Source organism: Mustela lutreola, chromosome 1 (genome assembly GCF_030435805.1).
Source record: "Mustela lutreola isolate mMusLut2 chromosome 1, mMusLut2.pri, whole genome shotgun sequence".
In the NCBI taxonomy this organism is placed as follows: Eukaryota; Metazoa; Chordata; class Mammalia; order Carnivora; family Mustelidae; genus Mustela; species Mustela lutreola.
The window spans coordinates 235,479,777-235,504,272 of NC_081290.1; the positions used below are offsets into that span (position 1 = coordinate 235,479,777).

Below are 24,496 nucleotides of genomic sequence, written 5' to 3' on the forward strand. Positions count from 1 at the left end.
CTTTGTCTAAAGATTTCTTCTCAGGCAGTTATTTATGCTAAGACCATAACCTTCTCTTTTTCCTATCACCCTCTACCAAGTACCCTAACCCCTCTCATCCTTCACAAATTACTTTATATAAACAAACAACACACATGCGCACACACACATACACACACACACACACACACACACACACAGTCTGATCTTGATCTCTGAACATCAAGTGGGTCTTCTCTTGAACATGAAGCACCAAGCCTCCACAGAATTTGCTGTCTAGTGTCTATCATTTCCCTCACTCTGAGTGGTAGTAGCATTATTTGTGCTCAGCCTGTTTGCTTGGTAAAATTTCCACTATACTGTTTATAAACATATAAAATTTCCATATATATTGTTTCCATACATACCACACATTGTCCAGGGCATCTGTTACTCATTTTTATGTTTTTTCCCTTGATATATCTCTTACTTAACAATATGCCTTATTCAGCATTATAACATTCTTAGCGACTAGCACAAAATTTTACATGGTAAATGTTCAGTATATATTTATGACATTTTATTGAGTCAGATGTTCTCTTAGTAGTTCCATATTCTAGCTCTCAAGATCTTGGTTCCCCTCCCCGTGTTTTAGCATTCTTAAAGCTGGCAGACCAGCCCCCTAAAGCTGGCAAACCAACCCCAGTCCTTTCTCCAAAGGACTTCTCTTAGTAGCCTTCCTCAGCTCTGGGATTTATGAAGGATTTTGAAGATCCCTCTGCGTATTTCCGTTGTCTTCACGCTGTAGATAATGGGGTTGAGCATGGGAGGTACGAACAAGTAGACATTGGACATCATGACATGAACAACAGGTGGGGCACTTTTCCAGAAGCGATGGATCATGGAGACAGCAATTATGGGCACATAAAAAGCCATCACTGCACAGATGTGTGACATGCAGGTGTTGAGTGCCTTGAGCCGCTGCTCCCGGGATGCGATGGCCAACACAGCTCTCAGGATCAATGCATAGGAAAGCAGGATGAATGCCGAGTCAATACCATAGGTGAAAATGACAACAAAGAGCCCATAGATGTTGTTAACATGGATGTCTCCACACGCCACTTTCATGAGATCTGGATGGAGGCAGTATGAATGATGCAAAATTCTGCCCTTGCAGAAGGGCAGTCGTTTTACCAGAAAGGGGAAAGGGAAGAGTGTGATGAAACTCTTGGCAAGGATGCCCAGGCCCATAGCCAAGATGCGGCTGTTGGTGAGCACAGTGGCATAGCGTAGTGGTTCACAAATAGCCACAAAACGATCAAAGCTCATGGCCAGCAGTATGCCTGATTCCATGAAAGAGAACATGTGGATGAAGAACATCTGAACCAAGCAGGCATCGAAACCAATGTGGTGGTAGTTGAAGCAGAAGGTAGCAAGCACAGTGGGAAGTGTAGAGAAGGACACTCCCAGATCATTGAGAGAGAGCATAGAGAGGAAGTAGTACATGGGCTGGTGCAGAGCAGGCTCCCGAACCACCACTGTGAGGATGCTGAGGTTGCCTATGATGGAAATCAGGTAGAGGATGCAGAAAATCAGGGCAACCCAGGCATGGCCTCTCTGCATCCCTGGAATGCCTGTCAGCTGGAGTGTGGTTGGCTGGAAGGGGGTATCATTGAGGCTCAGCATGGCAGGCAGGTGGGAGAATACAGACAGGGGGTGACCCCTGGTGGGTGTTTTGGGGGAGTTCTTCACTTTCTTTCAGACCTCCTGTCTCCAACACAAAAGGTTAGAGATTGAAAGTGTTTGTCTATGTTCCTGCTTCTCTCATTAGACTATGAGCTCTCTGAGGGTAGTAACTGGGTACTACTCATTTCTCTATCACTGGTGCTCAGTACCCTGTCTAGGCCATGGTAGAAACTCCATGAAGATGTGACGATCAGGTGAGTGCCATGGCATGGCAAGGCAATAAGTAGGAGACAGCATGAATGATGCCCTTAATCTTTACCTTAAAGTGCATCATTCCTTCGCTTCCCCCATCTCATCCTAGAAGCCATCTTTTGGAAATCTGGGACATATAGAAATTAAGATAAATAGGGAAAAAAAAAACCACCACCCATTCCTTTGGGAATCCTTTGATTGATGGTGCAGATGAAACTTCTACCCTGTGAACTTATAGCTTCAATAACATTTACTCAGGTCTCCTCAGATTCCCAGTCCCACAACTATCCCTGGACCTGCCATCACCAAAAAATATTCCACCTCTGCAATCTTAAATTCCTTTATTTTTTACTTTATTACAATAGCCTTCTACCTTCCACCTCTCCTACCTTCTCAAACCCATACAGTGTTCTCAGTGTCTCAATAACTGGCCTATTTGTCTGTGAGTTCCTCCTTACTTTTTCTTTGACCCACTCTCCCACTGGGACTGGTACCCTTATCTTCTCTGTGTTTCTCTTTCACGTTCATACAGGAAACACCAACCTTTGATAACTTCTATAACCAAACTTCTGAGTGTACAGCAGGATAAAACCAAAGAAACAAGTGTTTTATTGGAAAACAGAGAGACAGACTGACAGAGTCATTTTAACACTACTTAAATTTTAAACTCACATCTTTATCTGTTCTCACCCACTGGTTTCTGAGAAAGGTGTGTCTCCCCTTGTCCAAGGCCAAGACCTCCACCTCCAGAATTCTATTTCTTGCTATCTCTCCCACTAGTCTACTGTACTTCAAGTTCAGTCTCTCCTTTCCTGTCTATTGCCCTTCAGGCAATAAGCATGTATAAGACCAGACAGACCACCATAAAAATGTAACTGTCCTTCTTTTAATTCTTCCTTAATTCTTAGTCAAACTCCCTGAAACACTGTCTCCCTATTGTGGAAAGGGGGCCTGTTTATATGTCTGCTTTCCTAGTTCCATTCTGAGATCCTGAAAGTCAAGGTTTCAAACTTATTTTTTTAATTAATTTTATTAACATATAATGTATTATTGGCCCCAGGGGTAAAGGTCTGTGAATCATCAGGTTAATACATTTTACATCAAGGTTTCAAACTTATTGGCCTTACCTTCTATCACTGTTCAATTTATTATACTGTGGTTGCCACACTTCCCCCTGATCACTCTGTGCTCACCTCTATGCTCACCAGTCACCTCTTTGTTGCTCAACTGGATGAAAACATTCTCTCTCTTCATCCAGGTGAGCTCTCCATCCGAGTAAATATTATTGGCAGCTTAGTTTCCTCCTACTTCACATCTCTTTTTATAGCTTCTTTACTGACTCTTTCTTTGTCTTTCTCCTTAAGCAGTGGCAGTCTAACTCCAGGAAAAGTAAACAGTAGTCAGAATGGTGCAGATTGAGAAAACCATACCATGAAAGACTTCTTCTCAGCCTTAGGGCACCTGGGTAGTACAGTAGGTTAACTGTTCATCTCACACAGTATACCCCAAACTGACACATGCTATATGTCAATAATATCACAATAAAACTGGAAAAATCTATATTTGAAATTAAAAAAATAAAATAAGTTCCCCTTTGGAATTTAGGCATAATGACTCCCCTATTTTCTTATAACAACTCCTTATTCCTTTGACTTTCTAAAATCTCCATCTTTTTCCCTGTCTTCTTAATAAATACAGTGAAATTAGATGGTGCCCAGAGGCTGGAGAACCCCCAGATGTTAGGAATAATCCTGAAAGTACGTGGACCATGAGAAGGAAATTTGTATATTCTTTCGTTTTTGCTCATCCAAATGAGAATCCAAAGGAATCCTTTAACGAGTAGAGTTTCTTTTCCCTATTCCCCCTCTAAGTGTCTCTCTTTCTCCTGACCCAGGTTCAAAGACAATCTCTCCAAAAAGTCTTCTCAAATCCAGCCTACCCAGATTGGTTTTTTATCATCTTCACTCCAAGATTATTTTCACATACTGAAGAAGTGGAAAGACTCTTAAGAGTGCCATGCCAACAGATACTATGGTCTCTCTCACAATATATATTAAATACTTAGTTAAATACTGGTGTGCAAATTTAGGTAAACCAGACGGTCATATTTCAGGCAGACACTCCAGACTTTCCTCGGTCTAGAAAGCAGCTCTGAAAACTTCTACTCCAAATAAAACATGTTCTGCCACCACCTAACAAACATTTTTCATTGTTTGGACCATAAGGGTGTCAGTTAAGTCTTCCTAAATGTGACTCATTTAGGAAGAAAAGTCAAGACGATGGAGACAGACACAAAAATGTGGGTCTTTTACACAGGATGTGGATGAACATAAACATGGTCACACAAAAGTGTCACTAAATATACATCTTTATACTCCTACACTTAAACATTCAGGTCTATCCATGGGGACTATCTCACATTGCACACACAGAAACCATCATGCACTCCTTTGGTCACACTCAACACCATCACAACCACAGAATTTAAGGAGACTCATAGCTACTCACTGACATTATACAATGTTTCAGATATCCTCTCATATGTACACTCTCCACAACACAGACTTATAAACACACACACACACACAAGCACACACACATACACACACAGTGCCACAAATAATACATCAGTATTAACAGTAATATCCCACAGTAATATCCTCACCTCAATTACATTCCCAAGACATATTCAATCCTAAAAATCTAGCTAAGATTGAATACCATGAGGTTGAATGACTTCAATTCATTTGGTTCTGTGATCTTGTCTCCACCTGCATATCCAATGGTTAGGTATATGAGACAATAATTCAAATTGCAGGCAAACAAAAGCATGGAATACACAGAAGATAAAATCTAGATCTGATGCTATTTAAGTCTCCTTAACTTTAAGGGTATACGGTTTGGTATTAGGGTTTTTGTTAAGATGAGACCTGGCATCAGTATCTGTGAGCCTTGACTTTGTCAGCAAAAAGATTTGGCTGATGTTTGGAGGGAAAATATGAGGGGCAGAGTCTGTCTGAAGTTGCAGTAAGAGTATTAAAGTTTGGGACACCTTCTAGATAAGGAGTCCACATAGGCAATCCAAAGGATGGACACTCACTGGGTGGCAGACGGTTCTTTTCCCTGTAGCTGGATGTACTGGTCTGTGAGTCCAGCTGGGAGAGTAACATCAGCTCATTTTCCTAGGACTCACACATTTATGACCATCTTAGAATCCCAGGGTTTGTTTGTGGTGGGAGGAGGGAAAGTGTAAATAATAGAGAAGGTGGTATCAATGAGCAGTGAGCTAGGCCATATGAGACTTGCTCCCAGGAGAATCCCATTCTTGGCCTCATCATCCCTGATGTCATCATCCATATCCATTACTATGTGAATCTGTTCTTGATCAAGGGATGCAAACACGTGTATGCACACAAACATGCATAGTCTTGGACATTCTAAGACTCCCACAAATATGGCGCTAGTCATATTTAGCCATTTATTTATTAATATTTGCAGTGCCTCTTTTCAATCCATACACATACAAACAGATAAACACAAATATGTTTAATGGCCCAAATCTCTAATCAGTCACCCATCTTGACACACCAAACACACCAGACTCTCTATTCTTTCATTAATTATAGAGACTCATGTAGATTATGGACATAATCTTATAAATCATTGGAGACTCCACTGCATCCTTGAAGAAATAATATATTTCAAATATATCCCTATGATCACATATCCAAAAGTATACATTTCAAACCTATCCATATTCTCATTAAGAGATCAACAAGACATTCAATGACTGTCCACCACATCTATTCATGGATTCATATATGGAGTTTAAATGCATTGCATATTTTTGTACAAATGTATGTCAGCATCCACAAGCTTGCTTCTTATTTAAGCATTCCCTTGACTCCAACACTTTATGGAGCCTAAAAATTACAAACTTACTTCCATTCAAATAAAACCAAGGAAAAAAATTTTTTTAAACTCCACATTTATTTTTTTATTTTTTATTTTTTCAATTTATTTATTTTCAGAAAAACAGTATTCATTATTTTTTCACCACACCCAGTGCTCCATGCAATCTGTGCCCTCTATAATACCCACCACCTGGTACCCCAACCTCCCACACCCCCACCACTTCAAACCCCTCAGATTGTAAACCCCACATTTTTTAACATTATTCTCCTCCAGACGTTATTCTCAAAACTGATGTTATACAGAGCAGCATTGCCTGTTCTTGCAAAGAAGCTAAATACTGAAAAAATGATCCATTCAACAGTGCAAAAATTCCTCTGAGACTTCCTAGAAATAGGTCATAAACATATTTCACAAGAAAATCAATGCATTTATCAAAACTTATCAAATGTAAATTATGTGCATTATATGTCTGAAAGAAATCAAAGGACTATACAAAATGTTAAATTTCAGTTAATAATAAGCATGCTAAACTATTTAAGGTGAAGTGCATTGATGCTGCAACTTATTTTGAAATGAATAGTAAGATAAATGGACTGAAGGATGATAGAGAAATGGTTACCTAAGTAGATACATGATAAAGCAAGTATAATAAAATATCAAGGATCTGTGGTAAGTAGAATGATGTTCTCCATAAAATTATTTCAATTTTGTGTGTTTGAAATTAAACCTGATAAAATGTTCAGGATTTTTTTAACTACTTGGGGGAACAGCCTACTCCAACCTGAGGTCTGCAGTATGCTGATCCTCGTCAGAACTCATACAGAGGGGATACGGGGGAATCCCGCATATGTCAGCACCAGGTCCAACACTCCTGTCCAATTCCTGACTCGCTGGGAGGGACTTGGACATTCAGTCAGAACAAGGTCAACCTAGTTCAGCTCTGGCCCCCAGCCCACTCTCTACCACTCAGCAGGGACAAGGGACAAGCAATCAGAAGCCAGGTGTCTCGCCATGGAGAAGGAAGTTGCCCCAAGCCAAGGGCCTCATAAAACAAGACGTCTCCAAGGGATGGCTCAACATGGCTCTCCATCCCTAATCCTACCCAGTAGCTTTGACTCTGGCCCTGCTCCCTGGATGGATATAAGATACGGTAGTAGGGGTAGAGAAACTGAGGCAAAGGGTGTTTACTTCATGGTGCCAAATAATACAAATAATAAAATAAAAATAAAATGAAGCAAGACATAGACCATTCTCTTGAAAGAACATGCCACTTTAAAAACCACGGTGAAAATTCAACCATCTCAAGTCCCCATTGAAACCAACTCTGATCATCCCTTGTATAAAATCAGTACTTAAATGTATTATGGGATACATTTATATACTTAGGTAATGGATATCTTTTTATCTGGTTAAAGAATCCAGCTTATAGGGGGAGCTTATTTTGTCCCAAGGTCAGCTGCTTATTAACAAGTAAACACTCATGCTATCCCTGTGTCCCATCCTAGAAGCATCTGGCTCCTTCTCCAGATTGCTCTCCACAGTGGAGACTACAGATCCCTGTAGAGCCAACTGTAACAGTGCTGTTACTGCTTTCATGGCAGAAATAAACAACGCTATAATGAAATAGTCATGAAAGCTACTTGAGTTGGTAAAGCTTTAAGAATTTCAGTTTTGTGAGATTAAGAGTCACTTATGGTTTGTCTCCCTCCCAATCCCATCATGTTTCATTGATTCTTCTACCCACTTAAGCCCCCATGTTGCATCACCACTTCCTCATATCAGGGAAATCATATGATAGTTGTCTTTCTCTGCTTGACTTATTTCTCTAAGCATGATACGCTCTAGTTCCATCCATGTTGTCGCAAATGCTAAGATTTCATTTCAAACTGAAGGTTGCTGGGGGGAGGGGGGTTGGGAGAAGGGGGGTGGGGTTATGGACATTGGGGAGGGTATGTGCTTTGGTGAGTGCTGTGAAGTGTGTAAACCTGGCGATTCACAGACCTGTACCCCTGGGGATAAAAATATATGTTTATAAAAAATAAAAAATTTAAAAAAAAAGAAAAAAGAATTTCAGTTTTGATTGTGTGCCAGTCTTGAAGTAGTTACCTGAGAAATCTGGTTATCTGGCTTTGAGAGAAAAGATAATCAGAATCTCTACCCTTCAGAACACTAGAAATTCAACAACTTTCCTTCTCAACGTGTTACAGTGAGTCCACCCCTTGCACGGTGCTGCCTATGAGGCTGAAAGTCCCTGAGAGATCACGGAGCTTATAGTGTTACTGATACCATCACCTTGCAGTGAATGAATGAATGATGCTTCGCTTCAGTACCAAGGATGGGCCTCTTTACCCTCAGATCCACTATGCACCCTTCTGCAGCTCTTCCTCTATCATTACATGAATATCCCAGACTCCACCTGGGTTCAGGTGTCAACAGCATGAGCAGACAGGGGGAATGTCACTCATTCCACTCTCCTGCCCGAAGCTAAGTAACCAGTAGGGGTCTGCCTCTGTGCCATGGCTCCAGCTTCTGCTGGGCAAGGTCACCTTGGCCTGGAACTCTCCCACCTAGGGGTAGCAGTCAGTGGCTTCCTTTGCTGCAAATCTCTAGGTGTTATTCCCTTTTGCTGGTCAGTTTCTCTCCTCTTTTGAAACCTGTGTAAACAATTCCCAGGATGAAGCTCATTATTTTATCTTGCCTGTTATTACGTTACGTTTTCTCTGACTCAATCCCACTCTTTATATTATTCTTTGTGATTCGGGGCTAGAACTCTGTAATTGACACTTCTCCTTTGCCAGCCAGTTCCCAAGATCGACTAATGGGGATAAGGCAGCCTCAGTGAGAAGGAATTCCAGAGCATTATTGGTTCCATTTTACACCTTTCCACATTTCCAGAACGTGTCTTACCATGACCTATGAGACACCTCAGAACAAGCTAGGGAAGTCCCCACCCACCTTTGCTGCCCCATCCAGGGGCTGGTGTCCCAGGCACACAAGTCTCATGTCTGAACTCTTGAGACCCCAGCACCACCTGAACAGCACCCACCCTTCAAAGTCTCAGTTTCAGCTTCACATTAAGAATCACAGATCTGATAAAGCTTAGAACGAACTTAGAGCTGTGGGATTCATCAGGAAAAGCTTAGGCGGCAGAATTCCATGCAGAGGAAATGATAGGAGCACAGTGATGGAAGCACAAAACCTGAACTAGAGCACTATTTGAGAACCTGCACAAGGTACAGTGATAACTCTTCATGAACTGTGTTGTTAAATTTTCAGCTTATATCTTATTTGTTCCGCTTGGTCAACAGAGAACATAACCCTGAACTCTTCTCTTATACCCATGTCCAGCCATCACTAATGGTGTCTTGCGGTGGGTAAAGAATTGGATGGCCTGATTAGTTGCTGGGTTCTTTTTCAGAAACAGAAACACATGCTTAATTCTCAAGGGTCCTTAAGAACCTCTAGAGGCTAAAACCCTCCTGATGCATTTTCAGACACAAAGTAGCATCACCCTGCTCTCTCCAAAGGCTTAGAATTAGATACAAAAGGGGCAGGTATGAATTCACTGGAGCAGATAGAGAGATGGGCATGTTGCTCCTCCAGAGTCTCTCCTCTGTCTGGCTTCTGGTAAGTTCTGAGATCCATTAGGGTGCAGCTAGCTGACTCCTTGAAGACTGCTCTAAGAAAGAGTGCAACTGGGAAGGCAGTGGAGGGAGGAGAAGAGGGAGAGAGTGCCTGGAGGTTAGTAGAGCCAGCAGTGCAGGGGCAAGGCCCTGGGCACTGCCACTAACTATGGAACTCTGGCTAATACAGTCTGTTTCGACACATAGCTCAGCTTGCAGGTTCAATGTCCTTTGAATCCATGTTGCTAGGATTCATTAACATTGTAGCAGTTCAGGGAGGAAAGTCAGCTCAGGACAAGGGCAAATTTCTGAAATCCTGGAGCAAAGTGTTCACAGTCTACAAAATGGATTGACTAACATTAACAAACTTTGCATTTGATTATGAATTCTTTACTTTTTTTTTAAATTTTAATATGTGATGTTAGTCACCATATAGGACATCATTAGTTTTTGATATAGTGTTCCATGATACATTGTTTACCTATAACACCCAGTGCTTTATTCAGTACATGCCCTCCTTCATACCCATCACCCAGTTACCCTGTCCCTCTACTCCTCTGAAACCCTCAGTTTGTTTCCTTTAGTCCATACTCTCTCATGGTTTGTCTCCCCCTCTGATTTCCCACTCTTCATTTTTCCCTTCCTTCTAAGGTCCCCAGTGCTATTCCTTATGTTCCACATATAAGTGAAACCATATGGTAATTGTCTTCCTCTGTTTGACTTATTTCACTTAGCATAATCCCTTCCAGTTTGCTCTATATCTATGCAAATGATGACTATGAATTCTGAGATAAGGTATGTAAAGTTACCCAGGAGATAAAAGAGTAAACAAATCAGCTAGTCCCAAACTCCGAAGGGGCTGGCTTTGCCAACCATCTCTAATCTTCTATTCCTGCCTTTGATTTCAAGGCTGTTTCATCAGAAGACCATTGTGTTCATCCTCCAGCTGTTCATCCTCTATGTGAGCCTTCTTGCACAGCAAACATTCATAAGCTTGTCTTTGACTAGAAATTAAAATGTGAAAGAACATCAGAGCCCTAAAGGATCATAAAAGACATCACAAAAAAGAATGATAAGGGGAAAGAGGTTCTCTGTAGAAAGAGAACTAGCTTCTCCCAAGTTCACACGGCCAGGGCAAGCTTACACGGCCAGGGCAAGCCAGAGCAGGTTAGTGAGTCCAGGGCTCCTCACCCCCTCCAGCACCCTGTCCCCTAAACCACCTGGTCCACATGTGGTGGCAGAGAAAGGAAAGGTTCTGAGTTCTGGGGGCCCAGGAACTAAAGTCCAGCTTTGGAGACAGGGGCTTCCACATCTTCTTTGCCCCATGAATCTCCCTGTGACCATCTCCTTGGTCCAACAGCACCTTTGAAGTCTCCATCCAGAAATGTGGACTCTGTTTTCTCTTTCGACTTCTTCTGGGCCCCTCAATGGTGCCTCCAAGACTGAAGAAGATACTAGAGTCTTATACCTCTTTACTCAAACTGAGGCCTTGCACCTACTGACCATGCTCTGAGAGGCCTGCTTAAGCCAGGAGCCTCCACCTCATGGTCAAGGATGAACTGAGGAAACAGATAGAAAGTTCCTACAGATTATCTGACACGCAATGTGCTCAGTGCATGTAGCTTTCCTGTCACTGGTTTTCTTTCTTCCCATGCTTCCAGGGAACCCAGGAGGTGAGTCACTGCTGGGAATGATCAGGAATGTGATCCTGGGACTGTCAAGTTTTTTCCACAAATACTAAAACGTAGATGTCTACACACAGATTGGCTTTGGCCTGCCCTGCAGAGAATCCTGCTCATTGAAGACTGGTTTCTTCTCCCTTTTCTTTCAGTTCACTTCACTTTTGCTCACTAATCTTCCTATATTTCTCCCCTAAATTCCTTCACTGAGGGTTGTATGAAGAATAGGACTTGTTGTCAGGGAGGAGGGACAAAGTGAGGAATGGGGATGTTCAGCGGAGCAACCACACGTGTGGAGGGAGACAGATCTGTGTAGACTGAGCTCTATGACTAGAAGGGATACAATCCATCATGCAGAGAAGTGGCCGCTGACTTCTTATCAACCACAGAGCAAACCGGGTCCTATAGTACCCCAGATAAGCCAGGAATGTTCCCCATGTGATGAGGCTGCATTAGTTCTCAAGGGAGCATTTCTGGGGCCTATGGATACCTGGACATCCCATGTCCCCTTCTGCTCCATCTGATCAGCAAGGACTTTGAGATCATACTCCAGCCTTGCTTTGTTAGGGTTGGGAGAGGAAGGGGAAATGGAAAATATTTCAGGAGTTCCTCTCCCAAAGGAGGGTGCCTTAGCCTGAAACAGTTCTGCCCGACAGAAAGCCTTCCAGCCTTGTCTATCTTCATCCATCATGAGGCAATGAAGGTGAAAGAGTTAACAGAATATCAGAATAACAGGACAATACAAACTGTAATCTCACTCACAGAGAAATCATTGTGATTAAGGTCTGGGAATGCAGTCAGCAGCATGTGTCACTGTCTGAAGAGCTGAGTAAGGCAGTGCCGGAGGCTGTGCCTGCCTGGTAAGGGCTTCCTAACATGAGTTTCTGATGACTCAAACTGTCACCGTTCTTTCTACTAACTACCTATGAATTGGACTTATTTCTGTTCAGTGCTCCTTCAAGGACACCTTAAAGTTGTGGATATCATAGCTTAACATAATAGGACGTGAAGATTTTCTTGTACCTAATGGAGATTTGTGAAACATTGATCATTGTCTCCTTTCATGTGTAAAGCAGAGGGTTATTAGCCCAGCTTCTAGCCTGATGATGGGGAAACATGAAGAAAAGAAGTTTGCCAATGTTTTCCCCTGACCAGTGATTTCAGAAAGGCAACAGTTTCTACTGTAGACTTCATGCCCTGTGCATGCTACTCCCTGGCTTCGTGTCCTCCAGTAAGGGCAACTCTCAGAAGTCCTCCAGGTCCGATCCTGTTAAGTGTGTGGCTAACTTGACCCTCCCATGGGACTGTTCAATGTCACCCATCCTGCTTCCTTCGTCCTGACTGGCATCCCTGGTCTCGAGAGCACTCACTCCTGGCTAGCAGGGCCCCTCTGCGTGATGTATGCCGTGGCCCTTGGAGCCAACATTCTGATCCTACAGGCCGTGCGAGTGGAGCCCAGCCTCCATGAGCCCATGTACTACTTCCTGTCCATGCTGTCCTTCAGTGATGTGGCCATGTCCATGGCCACATTGCCCACGGTGCTCAGAACTTTCTGCCTCAATGCCCGCAATATTGCTTTTGATGCCTGCCTCATCCAGATGTTTCTCATTCATTCCTTCTCCATGATGGAGTCAGGAATTCTGCTGGCCATGAGCTTTGACCGCTATGTGGCCATCTGTGATCCCTTACACTATGCCACTGTGCTCACCAATGAAGTTATTGCTGGAATAGGTGTAGCTGTGACGGCTCTGAGTTTTATAATCCTCTTTCCCCTTCCCTTCCTCTTCAAGAGGCTGCCTATCTGCAGATCCAATGTTCTTTCCCATTCCTATTGCCTGCACCCAGACATGATCAAGCTGGCCTGTGCTGATATCACTATCAACAGCATCTATGGATTCTTTGTTCTTTTATCCACATTTGGATTGGACATGATATTTATCTTTCTCTCATATGTGCTCATTCTGCATTCAGTCATGGCCATCGCTTCCCGCAAGGAACGTCTGAAAGCTCTCAACACTTGTGTTTCACATATCTTGGTTGTGCTTGCATTTTATGTGCCGATGATTGGAGTCTCAGTAGTGCACCGCTTTGGGAAGCATGCCCCACGCTTTGTACATGTCCTCATGTCCAATGTGTACCTCTTTGTCCCTCCTGTGCTCAACCCTCTCATTTATAGCGCCAAGACAAAGGAGATCCACCGAGCCATTATCCGCATGTTTCGCCCTGTCAAAATGTGACTGTCATGTTTGATTTTAATATCTGATGCTGACTGTAGTCATAAGTTGTCATCCATGGTGTCATTTTCATCATCATCAACATCATTGTCATCAGCAGTATCATCGTCATATCCCAAATGATGAGACAGGCTTGTGTGGTGGAGGAAAAGTAAGCACTCAGGAAATGGAGCTACTGAACTTGTAATACAAAACCAGTGACAGTACGTTGAGCAGAACTCCGGGGCATTCAGAAAAGGTAAATATCAGAGGTAACTGAGTGATTTGACACTCCAAAGGAAGATTAATCTAAGCTATTCATTTTACTTAAAATAAATATTGTGGCTATAACAATAATTAATATATTGTTCTTGAAAGTGTCTGTTTGAAATTTCTGATGCGCACTAATTCATGTTACTTTCTTAACAATATCAGGAGGTGTAGAGAATTAAGTCAGGTTTTCAGAGTAACAGAGATAGTACATGACCCAGATGAGACTCAATACTTGTCTGTCTCCACTGTGTGCACCTGGCACCAAGGACCCCTCCCACCTGGTGCATTGTTGGCCTCACTACTAAGCACACTCCCAGTCTCCTTGCCTTCACCTCCCCTGCTTCAAGTTCACGAAGTGAAATGTGATGGACTGTCAGAACTTGCCGTAAGTGTGTGAATAATTATGACTCAGGAGAAATGATAAAACCTGACATCTAGAAGAAACTCCAGATACTTCTCTACTTCTCTTATCTGCTCACCAATCCATCCTCCCACAGGGAAAACAGTACTCAATAGCTGAACCATAAACCCTTGCAGTTTTTGACATTGTACTAAGTACAGGATTCTCTTGATTTTCTTTTTTGGGATTTTAAATTTTTCCACACAATGACAAAGACATTATATAATTATGCCTTTCTAGAATTTCCAGCTACAAATCATGGAAAAAGCAGAACAGAGAATATATGATTGAACACTACAAACAAAGTATTTTGAAATTTCTATTGGGTTGGTATTTCTGCATGCTCTTTCCTTGAGAGCAATGTAATTTCCTGGCAGAATTAGAGTGCTCTCAAGATGAGGTTTGGGCTCATACAGACCAAATTAAAGCAGATCCTCTGGAGGCTGAAATACCATCAGGGAGGCTGAGCCAGAGACCTCAAGCAACTGAACATAAAGTCATCTAGAGTTTTCCTTTTCATGTAGTTCTCTTGACACAACATGAAGAAATAGTATCAGGGGCCAGAGGGAGGGAAATGATATAAGTATTTGCAGTCCAAGTTTCCAAACATGCCCATTAGTGAAACAGGAGACTCCTATAAGTGGCCTTGTCCACTAAATAAAGTAATTTACAAGCATGACTGAGTACCATCACTGACCATGATTTCAAATGGAAAATAAGGAGTCAGACCACAGCCTTTAGTCAGTTTAAATAGTGACCTTTTTTTTAATTTAATTTTATTTTATTTTATTTATTTATTTGACAGAGATCACAAGTAGGCAGAGAGGCAGGCAGAGAGAGAGAGAGGGAAGTAGGCTCCCAGCTGAGCAGAGAGCCTGATGCGGGACTCGATCCCAGGACCCTGAGATCATGACCTGAGCCGAAGGCAGCGGCTTAACCCACTGAGCCACCCAGGTGCCCCAAATAGTGACCTTTTTGATTCTTACAAAAAGCTCTATATTGTCAAATCGAACAAACATAACATGGAGAACATTAGGAGAAGGAAAGGAAAACTGAGAGGGGATATGAACCATGAGAGACTGTGGACTCTGAGAAACAAATGGAGGGTTTTAGAGGGGAGGGGCATGGGGGACGGGTGAGCCTAGAGGTGGGTATTAAGGAGGGTATATATTACATGGAACACTGGTTGTGGTGCATAAACAATGAATCTTGGAACACTGCATCAAAAACTAATGATGTATTTATGGTGACTAACATAACACAATAGAAAATAAAAAATATATAAAAATTAAAAAATTAAAGAAAATAGTATTAATGTGTATGTCATGAAAGTGTTGTTGAATGAATATAGAAATGCAAAACAAGAGGGGGAAACTGTAGTATGTGAAAGTGTGGAAAACACTCACTGATTCCCACTCTGGGGGGAGAGAGGAAAACCATCCTATGACTACAGGCCTCACGTTGACAGTTAGGGTAGAAAGGAAAAAAGACAAGGAGCACTGGGATAGGAGCATCCTATCAGCACTTCTAGCTCCTCTTGATATTATTTCCACCCTTCTTCCACCATCATCTGTTAGAAATGGGGCTTGTTTGAAGGGATAGAGAAATGATGCTTTTAAGGTTCTCTTCCTCTTGTGAGGCAGGTGCCGTAACTTACAGGCAGTCCTGCCTCCTTCAACCTGAGAAGGCCAATAAGAACACCACATTTCTGGTTTACATACAGACTCTCTTTGCCTCTTTGTATATAAGAAGTTTTCTTTGAACTCACCACTTTTCCCTATCAAAATGGGAAAAAAACCCAGATTTTGGGCAACCAAAAAGGAGAAAAGAAAAATTGCATACTTCTTTTGTTATAGACCCTTTAGGTCTACCTCATAAATTAGGTCACATTAGAAATTAGCTAATGACCACGGCTCAGCTAAGCTTGCAAGGAAACTACAATGAGGTTTATGGGGGGGAAAAAGCTCTGAGAAATAAAAGTCATGTTTTTGCATGGTCTTGTCAGGAGTGTCAATCTCATCCCCCAGGGTCTGTGTTAGGCGGGTCTTTGAAGGGACAGACAAGAAAGTAGAACAAGAATTATGGCAGTGTTGGATTTCTGACACCCGTGCCTCATAGGAAAACCCATACAAGTAGAATGTAATGCAGAATTGAGAAAACACACATCCATTGTCAGGGGCCCTTCTATGGGATTAATATCTGTGTGAGCCCAGGAACCAGGAGAACTTGCAGAAACAGGAACGTGGTCATGGACAGGCCCCTGGGCATGGCTGACCATCAGCCCCACTTGCTCAGTACCCCTGAGATACAGCCCCACCTCCAGGAAGCCATCCTCAGACCTGGTCAGTTCTGCTAGGAGGAGTCAGCTTCATGCCTCAGCTGTGATTCAGCACGAAAGAGAAGAGCTCCTTCCTAGATACTGTTGTGCAAAAGGAGACCTAGGAGCAGGGGCACAGACTGTTTCTTCTGATTTAGGGTTCTCCACAGCAAGGGCATTGCCTCACTGGGAGGATAGCCTCCTCTCTCTCTGTGTCACTGTCTCGCTCAGGACTCAGAGCTGAGGGCTCAGGACACTGCACTGTGCTATTTCATTTCAGAGAGGAGGGTATCCATGTGCTGGGGACTCTGCATTGAGCACAGGCAACCAGAGGCCCTCCACACAGCTGAGTGGGGTATGTGCCCTGAAGAGGGCTCAGGTTTCATAGACACAGCAAAGGGCTCATGAAGTCAGCCATCCCTTTGTGAACTACCATCCTCCTGTCTCAAACAAGTAATTGAGTCCTGCGGAGGCATCACACCATGCAGGGGAAGAGAAAGACCATTATCAGGCAATGCCTGGATGTGAATGTTTACTGGGAAGGTCAGGGAGAGGATATGACTGCTAGTTGACCCACGAGCTCGGCCTCAGCACTCAAGGCTCCTCACCCCTGACCCTGTCGTTGGAATGTACGTAGCATTTGTCTTGCCCCTCCTAAAAGGTGCCGCAAGGGTATGACCTTGAGATAATCCTGTGTTGCTGAGACCATGTGGATAGCATAGAGGCTGAGCTCAGGTAAGGCCTCTGCATAAACTCTTCTGGTACCCAGTGCAGGGGTCTACCCTTCAAACAAACCTCCCATTTGAGTTCCCTTGCTCAGGAGCTCTGCCACCTAGTGATCAGAGGCCTGCCTTACTTTGGTCTTTCCCTCCCCTCCAGTTGTAGGGGTGGGTTTCTGATGACACCTGGGAAGTTTTGAAAGACCTTGAGATCCAACAGTTCAAGTATCCGGAACATTGGGAGACAGGAGTATTGTCACTCACTCATTCCACTCTGCCACCTGAAGCTGAGTAGCCGGCAGGGGCCTGCGTCTTTGCCAGGCCTCTAGCTTCTTCTGGGCAAAGTCACCTTGGCTGCAGCTCCAGCAACACCCCTGTGACTCCCCCCTCTACGGGTAGCAGTCAGTGGCTTCCTTTGCTGCAAATCTCTAGGTGTTACTCCCTTCTGCTGGTCAGTTTCTCTCCTCTTTTGAAACCTGTGTAAACCATTCCCAGGATGAGGCTCATTATTTTATCCTACCCGTTATTACGTTACTTTTTCTCTGACTCAATCCCACTCTTTATGTTATTATTTGTGATTCTGGGACTGGAACTCTGCAATTGACACTTCTTTGCCAGCCAGTTCCCAAGATCGGCTAATAGGAGTAAGGTAGCCCCAGTGAGAAGGAATTTCAGAGCATTATTGGTTCCATTTTGCACCTTCCCACATTTCCAGAACATGTCTTACCATGACCTATGATTGTAACCCCAGCACCGCCTAAATAGCACCCACCTTTCAAAGTCTCAGCTCCAGCTTCACAAGAAGAATCACAGATCAGATAAAGCTTAGAATGAACTTAGAGCTGTGGGATTCAGCAGGAAGGGCTTAGGCAGCTGAATTCCATGCAGAAGAAATGATGGGAGCACAATGATGGAAACACAAAACCTGAAACAGAGCACTGTTTGGGAACCTACACAAGGTACGGTAATAACTCTTCCTGAATTGTGTTGTTACATTAGGGAGTACACCAAGATGATGGGAAAGAGGAGCAAGGAAGGCATTGTCTGCACTCAATCTGCAATTCTGGCAGAGGGAGGGGTTTGATAAAGAAATTAGGCAGAAAAAAAAAAAAAAGAAAGAAAAGAAAAGAAATTTGGCAAATCACAAATTGCACAACTGCAGCTCCGAAAATGGCCATTGGAGAGAACATGTTCCAATCTGCCAATAGTTTGAGATGAACACTTACATGGACCAGAATATTTAAATGATTTCTTCATACCTCAAAATGGCTAATACATGAAGACAGTGGGTACTATATTCTCAATGAACAACTAAGGGGAAGTTTGGAATTAGTTTTCAGAGAACTAGTTATATAAACTTTAAACTTCCTCTCAGAATTCAGTGGCTCTCCACCGGGGTGCTTTGTCCCTCGGGGTACATTTGGCAATGTCTGAGGGCATTTCTGGATGTCATGACTGGGGTGGAGCCCCTGCCGCATGAAGTGTTCCACCACACAAAGGACATCATATCACAACAAAGAATTATCCAGCCCCGAAGATTATTTGTGCTGTGATTGAAACATTCTATCCTAATTAAAGTTGTAAGAGTTGTGAATTAGAGGATTTGGATAGGGATGGGGGATACATCCCCATTAACTTTGGGTCAAGAGAGAGGCACCTCAATGATTCTACAAGGTACGATATGTTCCCTCAGAAGTTGGGGAAAGAGAGATATGGTGGTCTCGGTCTTACTCATGCCTGTAAATTTAAGTGGAGAGATGACAGTTCCCACGCTGTTGCAATGAGAGACTAGTGCTGGTTTCAGGTGGGTATTTGTTGCAATAGTGGAAGGGTGAGCATCGCCAGGATGAGCTCTATGCTAGAGATGAATGTCATGGTGTGGTCTTAGATCTGGTCCAATAGAGCATAGGTTTCCACAAGGGTGATCTCTGTTTTGACAAAGTTCTGAGCTGCCATACAGAATAAAGAGACATTCATTTAAATCAAATAAAGAAGAAGTCAATTAGGAAAAGAAGTTTCCTGGATAATCTATGAGATGCAATATGACAGAATCAGGTCTATACATTCAATACACATAGTAAACCTGTTAGCAGCCAACTGAAGCACTCAAGGATTGTCAATCATCCACTGTTCATTCTCTCTCTTCCCAAAGGAGACTTCAAAGACATGGTTAGCAAGTGAAGGATGGGAGAAGAGAAATGCTGCGCATAGGAATGCTGGACAGCCTGATCATTACATTAGTAATTGTGAACACCTGCCAGTCTCACCAGAGGATGTACTGTCATCTGAATGTGACCAGAAATCTTAGGAAACTCAGTTTTCATCCAGGGTAGAAGAAAGAACCAGCCTGAGTCAATCCATTTGAACAGTGAGTAAAGCCAAATTTTCTACTTCTTTCTTATTTGTTGGGCTTGGTCAACAGACAGCATAATCCTGAACTATTAATACCTGTGCCCGGCCATCACTAATGGAGTCTTGCAGTGGGTAGAGAATTGAACGGGCTGATTAATTGCTGGGTTCTTTTTCAGAAACAGGAACACATGCTTTATTCTTAAGGGTCCTTAAGGACCTCTAGAGGCTAAAACCCTCCTGATGCATTTTCAGACACAAAGCAGCATCACCCTGCTCTCTCCAGAGGCTTAGAATTAGATACAAAAGGGGCAGGTATGAATTCACTGGAGCAGATAGAGAGATGGGCATGTTGCTCCTCCAGAGTCTCTCCTCTGTCTGGCTTCTGGTAAGTTCTGAGATCCATTAGGGTGCAGCTAGCTGACTCCTTGAACACTGCTCTAAGAAAGAGTTCAACTGGGAAGGCAGTGGAGGGAGAAGAGAGAGAGAGTGCCTGGAGGTTAGGAGGAAGGAGCTTACAGTAGAACCAGCAGCATGGGTGCAAAGGCCATGGACTGGGGGTTCCTTCCTGGGCACTGCCACTAACTGTGGAACTCTGGCTAATACACTCTGTTTCGACACATAGCTCAGCTTGCAGGTTCAATGTCCTTTGAATCCATGTTGCTAGGACTCATTAACATTGTAGCAGTTCAGGGAGGAAAGTCAGCTCAGGACAAGGGCAAATTTCTGAAATCCTGGAGCAAAGTGTTCACAGTCTACAAAATGGATTGACTAACATTAACAAACTTTGCATTTGATTATGAATTCTTTTTTTTTTTTTTTTTGCTTTTCAAAAAATTGTAATATGTTATGTTAGTCGCCTACAGGACATCATTAGTTTTTGATGTAGTGTTCCACAATTCATTGTTTGCCTATAACACCCAGTGCTCTATTCAGTACGTGTCCCCCTTAATACCCATGTCCCAGTTACCCCATCTCCCCACACCTACCCTCTGAAACCCTCAGTTTGTTTCCATTGGTCTTATGGCCTTATGGCTTGTCTTCCGCTTTGATTTCCAGACCTTCACTTTTCCCTTCCTTCTCCTAAGGTCCCCAGTGCTATTCCTTCTGTTCCAAATATAAGTGAAACCATATGGTAATTGTCTTCCTCTGTTTGACTTATTTCACTTAGCATAATCCCCTCCATTTCACTCTATATCTATGCAAATAGTGACCATAAATTCTGAGATAAAGTGTAAAGTTACCCAGGAGATAAAAGAATAAAGAAATCAGTTAGTCCTAAATTCCACAGGAGCTGGGTTTAAGCAACCATATCTCTAATCTTCTATTCCCGCCTTTGATTTCAACCCTGTTTCATCAGAAGACCACTGTGTTCATCCTCCACTGTTCATCATCTGTCTATCGGAGCCTTCTTGCACAGCAAAGTTTTATATTCATTCTCTCTTTGACTAGAAATAAATGTAAGAGACCATCAGAGCCCTAAAGGATCATAGAATATATCCCAAAATAGACTGATAAGGGGAAAGAGGCTCCATGTAGAAAAAGAAATAGGGTCTCCCAAGTTCACACAGCTAGGGAAAGCTCACACGGCCAGGGCAAACCAGGGCTCCTCACCCCCTCCAGCACCCTGTCCCCTAAACTACCTGGTCCCCACGTGGTGGCAGAGAAAGGAAGGGTTCTGAGTTCTGGGGGCCCAGGAACTAAAGTCCAGCTTTGGAGACAGGGGCTTCTACATCTTCTTTGCCCCATGAATCTCCCTGTGACCATCTCCTTGGTCCAACAGCACCTTTGAAGTCTCCATCCAGAAATGTGGACTCTGTTTTCCCTTTCGACTTCTTTTCTGCCCCTCAATGGTGCCTCCAAGACTGAAGAAGATACTAGAGTCTTATACCTCTTTACTCAAACTGAGGCCTTGCACCTACTGACCATGCTCTGAGAGGCCTGCTTAAGCCAGGAGCCTCCACCTCATGGTCAAGGATGAACTGAGGAAACAGATAGAAAGTTCCTACAGATTATCTGACACGCAATGTGCTCAGTGCATGTAGCTTTCCTGTCACTGGTTTTCTTTCTTCCCATGCTTCCAGGGAACCCAGGAGGTGAGTCACTGCTGGGAATGATCAGGAATGTGATCCTGGGACTGTCAAGTTTTTTCCACAAATACTAAAACGTAGATGTCTACACACAGATTGGCTTTGGCCTGCCCTGCAGAGAATCCTGCTCATTGAAGACTGGTTTCTTCTCCCTTTTCTTTCAGTTCACTTCACTTTTGCTCACTAATCTTCCTATATTTCTCCCCTAAATTCCTTCACTGAGGGTTGTATGAAGAATAGGACTTGTTGTCAGGGAGGAGGGACAAAGTGAGGAATGGGGATGTTCAGCGGAGCAACCACACGTGTGGAGGGAGACAGATCTGTGTAGACTGAGCTCTATGACTAGAAGGGATACAATCCATCATGCAGAGAAGTGGCCGCTGACTTCTTATCAACCACAGAGCAAACCGGGTCCTATAGTACCCCAGATAAGCCAGGTATGTTCCCCATGTGATGAGGCCGCATTAGTCCTCAAGGGAGCATTTCTGGGGCCTATGGATACCTGAACATCCCATGTCTCCTTCTACTCCATCTGATCAGCAAGGACTTTGAGATCATACTCCAGCCTTGCTTTGTTAGGGTTGGGAGAGGAAGGGGAAATGGAAAATATTTCAGGAGTTCCTCTCCCAAAGGAGGGTGCCTTAGCCTGAAACAGTTCTGCCCGACAGAAAGCCTTCCAGCCTTGTCTATCTTCATCCATCATGAGGCAATGAAGGTGAAAGAGTTAACAGAATATCAGAATAACAGGACAATACAAACTGTAATCTCACTCACAGAGAAATCATTGTGATTAAGGTCTGGGAATGCAGTCAGCAGCATGTGTCACTGTCCGAAGAGCTGAGTAAGGCAGTGCCGGAGGCTGTGCCTGCCTGGTAAGGGCTTCCTAACATGAGTTTCTGATGACTCAAACTGTCACCGTTCTTTCTACTAACTACCTATGAATTGGACTTATTTCTGTTCAGTGCTCCTTCAAGGACACCTTAAAGTTGTGGATATCATAGCTTAACATAATAGGACGTGAAGATTTTCTTGTACCTAATGGAGATTTGTGAAACATTGATCATTGTCTCCTTTCATGTGTAAAGCAGAGGGTTATTAGCCCAGCTTCTAGCCTGATGATGGGGAAACATGAAGAAAAGAAGTTTGCCAATGTTTTCCCCTGACCAGTGATTTCAGAAAGGCAACAGTTTCTACTGTAGACTTCATGCCCTGTGCATGCTACTCCCTGGCTTCGTGTCCTCCAGTAAGGGCAACTCTCAGAAGTCCTCCAGGTCCGATCCTGTTAAGTGTGTGGCTGACTTGCCCCTCCCATGGGACTGTTCAATGTCACCCATCCTGCTTCCTTCGTCCTGACTGGCATCCCTGGTCTCGAGAGCACTCACTCCTGGCTAGCAGGGCCCCTCTGCGTGATGTATGCTGTGGCCCTTGGAGCCAATGTTCTGATCCTACAGGCCGTGCGAGTGGAGCCCAGCCTCCACGAACCCATGTACTACTTCCTGTCCATGCTGTCCTTCAGTGACGTGGCCATGTCCATGGCCACATTGCCCACGGTGCTCAGAACCTTCTGCCTCAATGCCCGCAATATTGCTTTTGATGCCTGCCTCATCCAGATGTTTCTCATTCATTCCTTCTCCATGATGGAGTCAGGAATTCTGCTGGCCATGAGCTTTGACCGCTATGTGGCCATCTGTGATCCCTTACACTATGCCACTGTGCTCACCAATGGAGTTATTGCTGGAATAGGTGTAGCTGTGACAGCTCGGAGTTTCATCACCCTGTTTCCCCTTCCCTTCCTCTTCATGAGGCTGCCTATCTGCAGATCCAATGTTCTTTCCCATTCCTATTGCCTGCACCCAGACATGATCAAGCTGGCCTGTGCTGATATCACTATCAACAGCATCTATGGCCTCTTTGTTCTTGTATCCACCTTCGGCATGGACATGTTATTTATCTTTCTCTCATATGTGCTCATTCTGCATTCAGTCATGGCCATCGCTTCCCGCAAGGAACGCCTGAAAGCTCTCAACACTTGCGTGTCACATATCTTGGCTGTGCTTGCATTTTATGTGCCAATGATTGGGGTCTCAGTAGTGCACCGCTTTGGGAAGCATGCCCCACGCTTTGTACATGTCCTCATGTCCAATGTGTACCTCTTTGTCCCTCCTGTGCTCAACCCTCTCATTTATAGCGCCAAGACAAAGGAGATCCGCCGAGCCATTATCCGCATGTTTCGCCCCGTCAAAATGTGATTGCCATGTTTGCTTTTAATATCTGCTGTTAACTGTAGTCATAAGTTGTCATCCATGGTATCATTTTCATCATCATCATTGTCATCATCATCATATCATCATTATCTTTATATCATATAGAAGAGAATAAATATGAAGGATAAAAGTAAAATATCAAAAAATTGTCCTATGAAATGATAACGAAATATAACTAGTACATTCAACAAACTTCTATGGCTTTCATTGAGAGGTAAATATTGGAGTCCTTAAGTGATTAGACAACATTTTACAGAGGAAGATTGGTGTAATCTAGGAATCATTTTCTATAACAATAACTATTGCCGATATTATAATAACTAACTCATTGAGTCATTAAAATGTCAGGTTCTATTAGGAATTATGATGTGATTTAATGCATGAACCTTCATAACAATCTCATAAGGTATAGAGAATTATATCAGTTTTTCAGAGTAACATTGTTTATAAGTAATCTAAATGAGACTCAGTGCTTTTCTGTCTCCTGGGTCCTGGGTGCCTCCGTTGGTTAAGCTAATGAATCATTTCGGGTTAGGTCATTATCTCATGGGTCATGGAGATATAGCCGCATGTCTGGCTCTGCACTCAGAGGGGAGTTTACTTGAAGTTTTTATTCCTCTGCCCTTCCCCAGACTCCTGTGGGTGTGCTCTCGCTCTATCTCTCTAAAATAAATACATCTTTAAATTAATACGTGTCTGTCTCCATCATGTGTATCTAATGCCTACAAACACTATCTCTCTGATGAGTTGGCCTCACT

At 43.3% G+C, this 24,496-nt stretch overlaps 3 protein-coding genes across 3 annotated transcripts; 2 read left to right on the forward strand and 1 right to left on the reverse strand.

Moving 5' to 3' along the window:
- Positions 1 to 699: 699 nt before the first annotated feature.
- LOC131821401 (olfactory receptor 51I1) lies at positions 700 to 1,644 on the reverse strand. Its single transcript, XM_059157486.1, has one exon. The coding sequence runs from the start codon at positions 1,642 to 1,644 to the stop codon at positions 700 to 702; it is 945 nt and encodes a 314-aa protein (XP_059013469.1).
- A 10,767-nt stretch (positions 1,645 to 12,411) lies between these two features.
- Positions 12,412 to 13,350, forward strand: LOC131821410 (olfactory receptor 51I2-like). The gene has a single exon (XM_059157498.1). It carries the CDS (start codon positions 12,412 to 12,414, stop codon positions 13,348 to 13,350), a length of 939 nt encoding a protein of 312 aa, XP_059013481.1.
- A 9,434-nt stretch (positions 13,351 to 22,784) lies between these two features.
- Positions 22,785 to 23,723, forward strand: LOC131821416 (olfactory receptor 51I2). The gene has a single exon (XM_059157510.1). It carries the CDS (start codon positions 22,785 to 22,787, stop codon positions 23,721 to 23,723), a length of 939 nt encoding a protein of 312 aa, XP_059013493.1.
- The last annotated feature ends 773 nt before the right edge of the window (positions 23,724 to 24,496 follow it).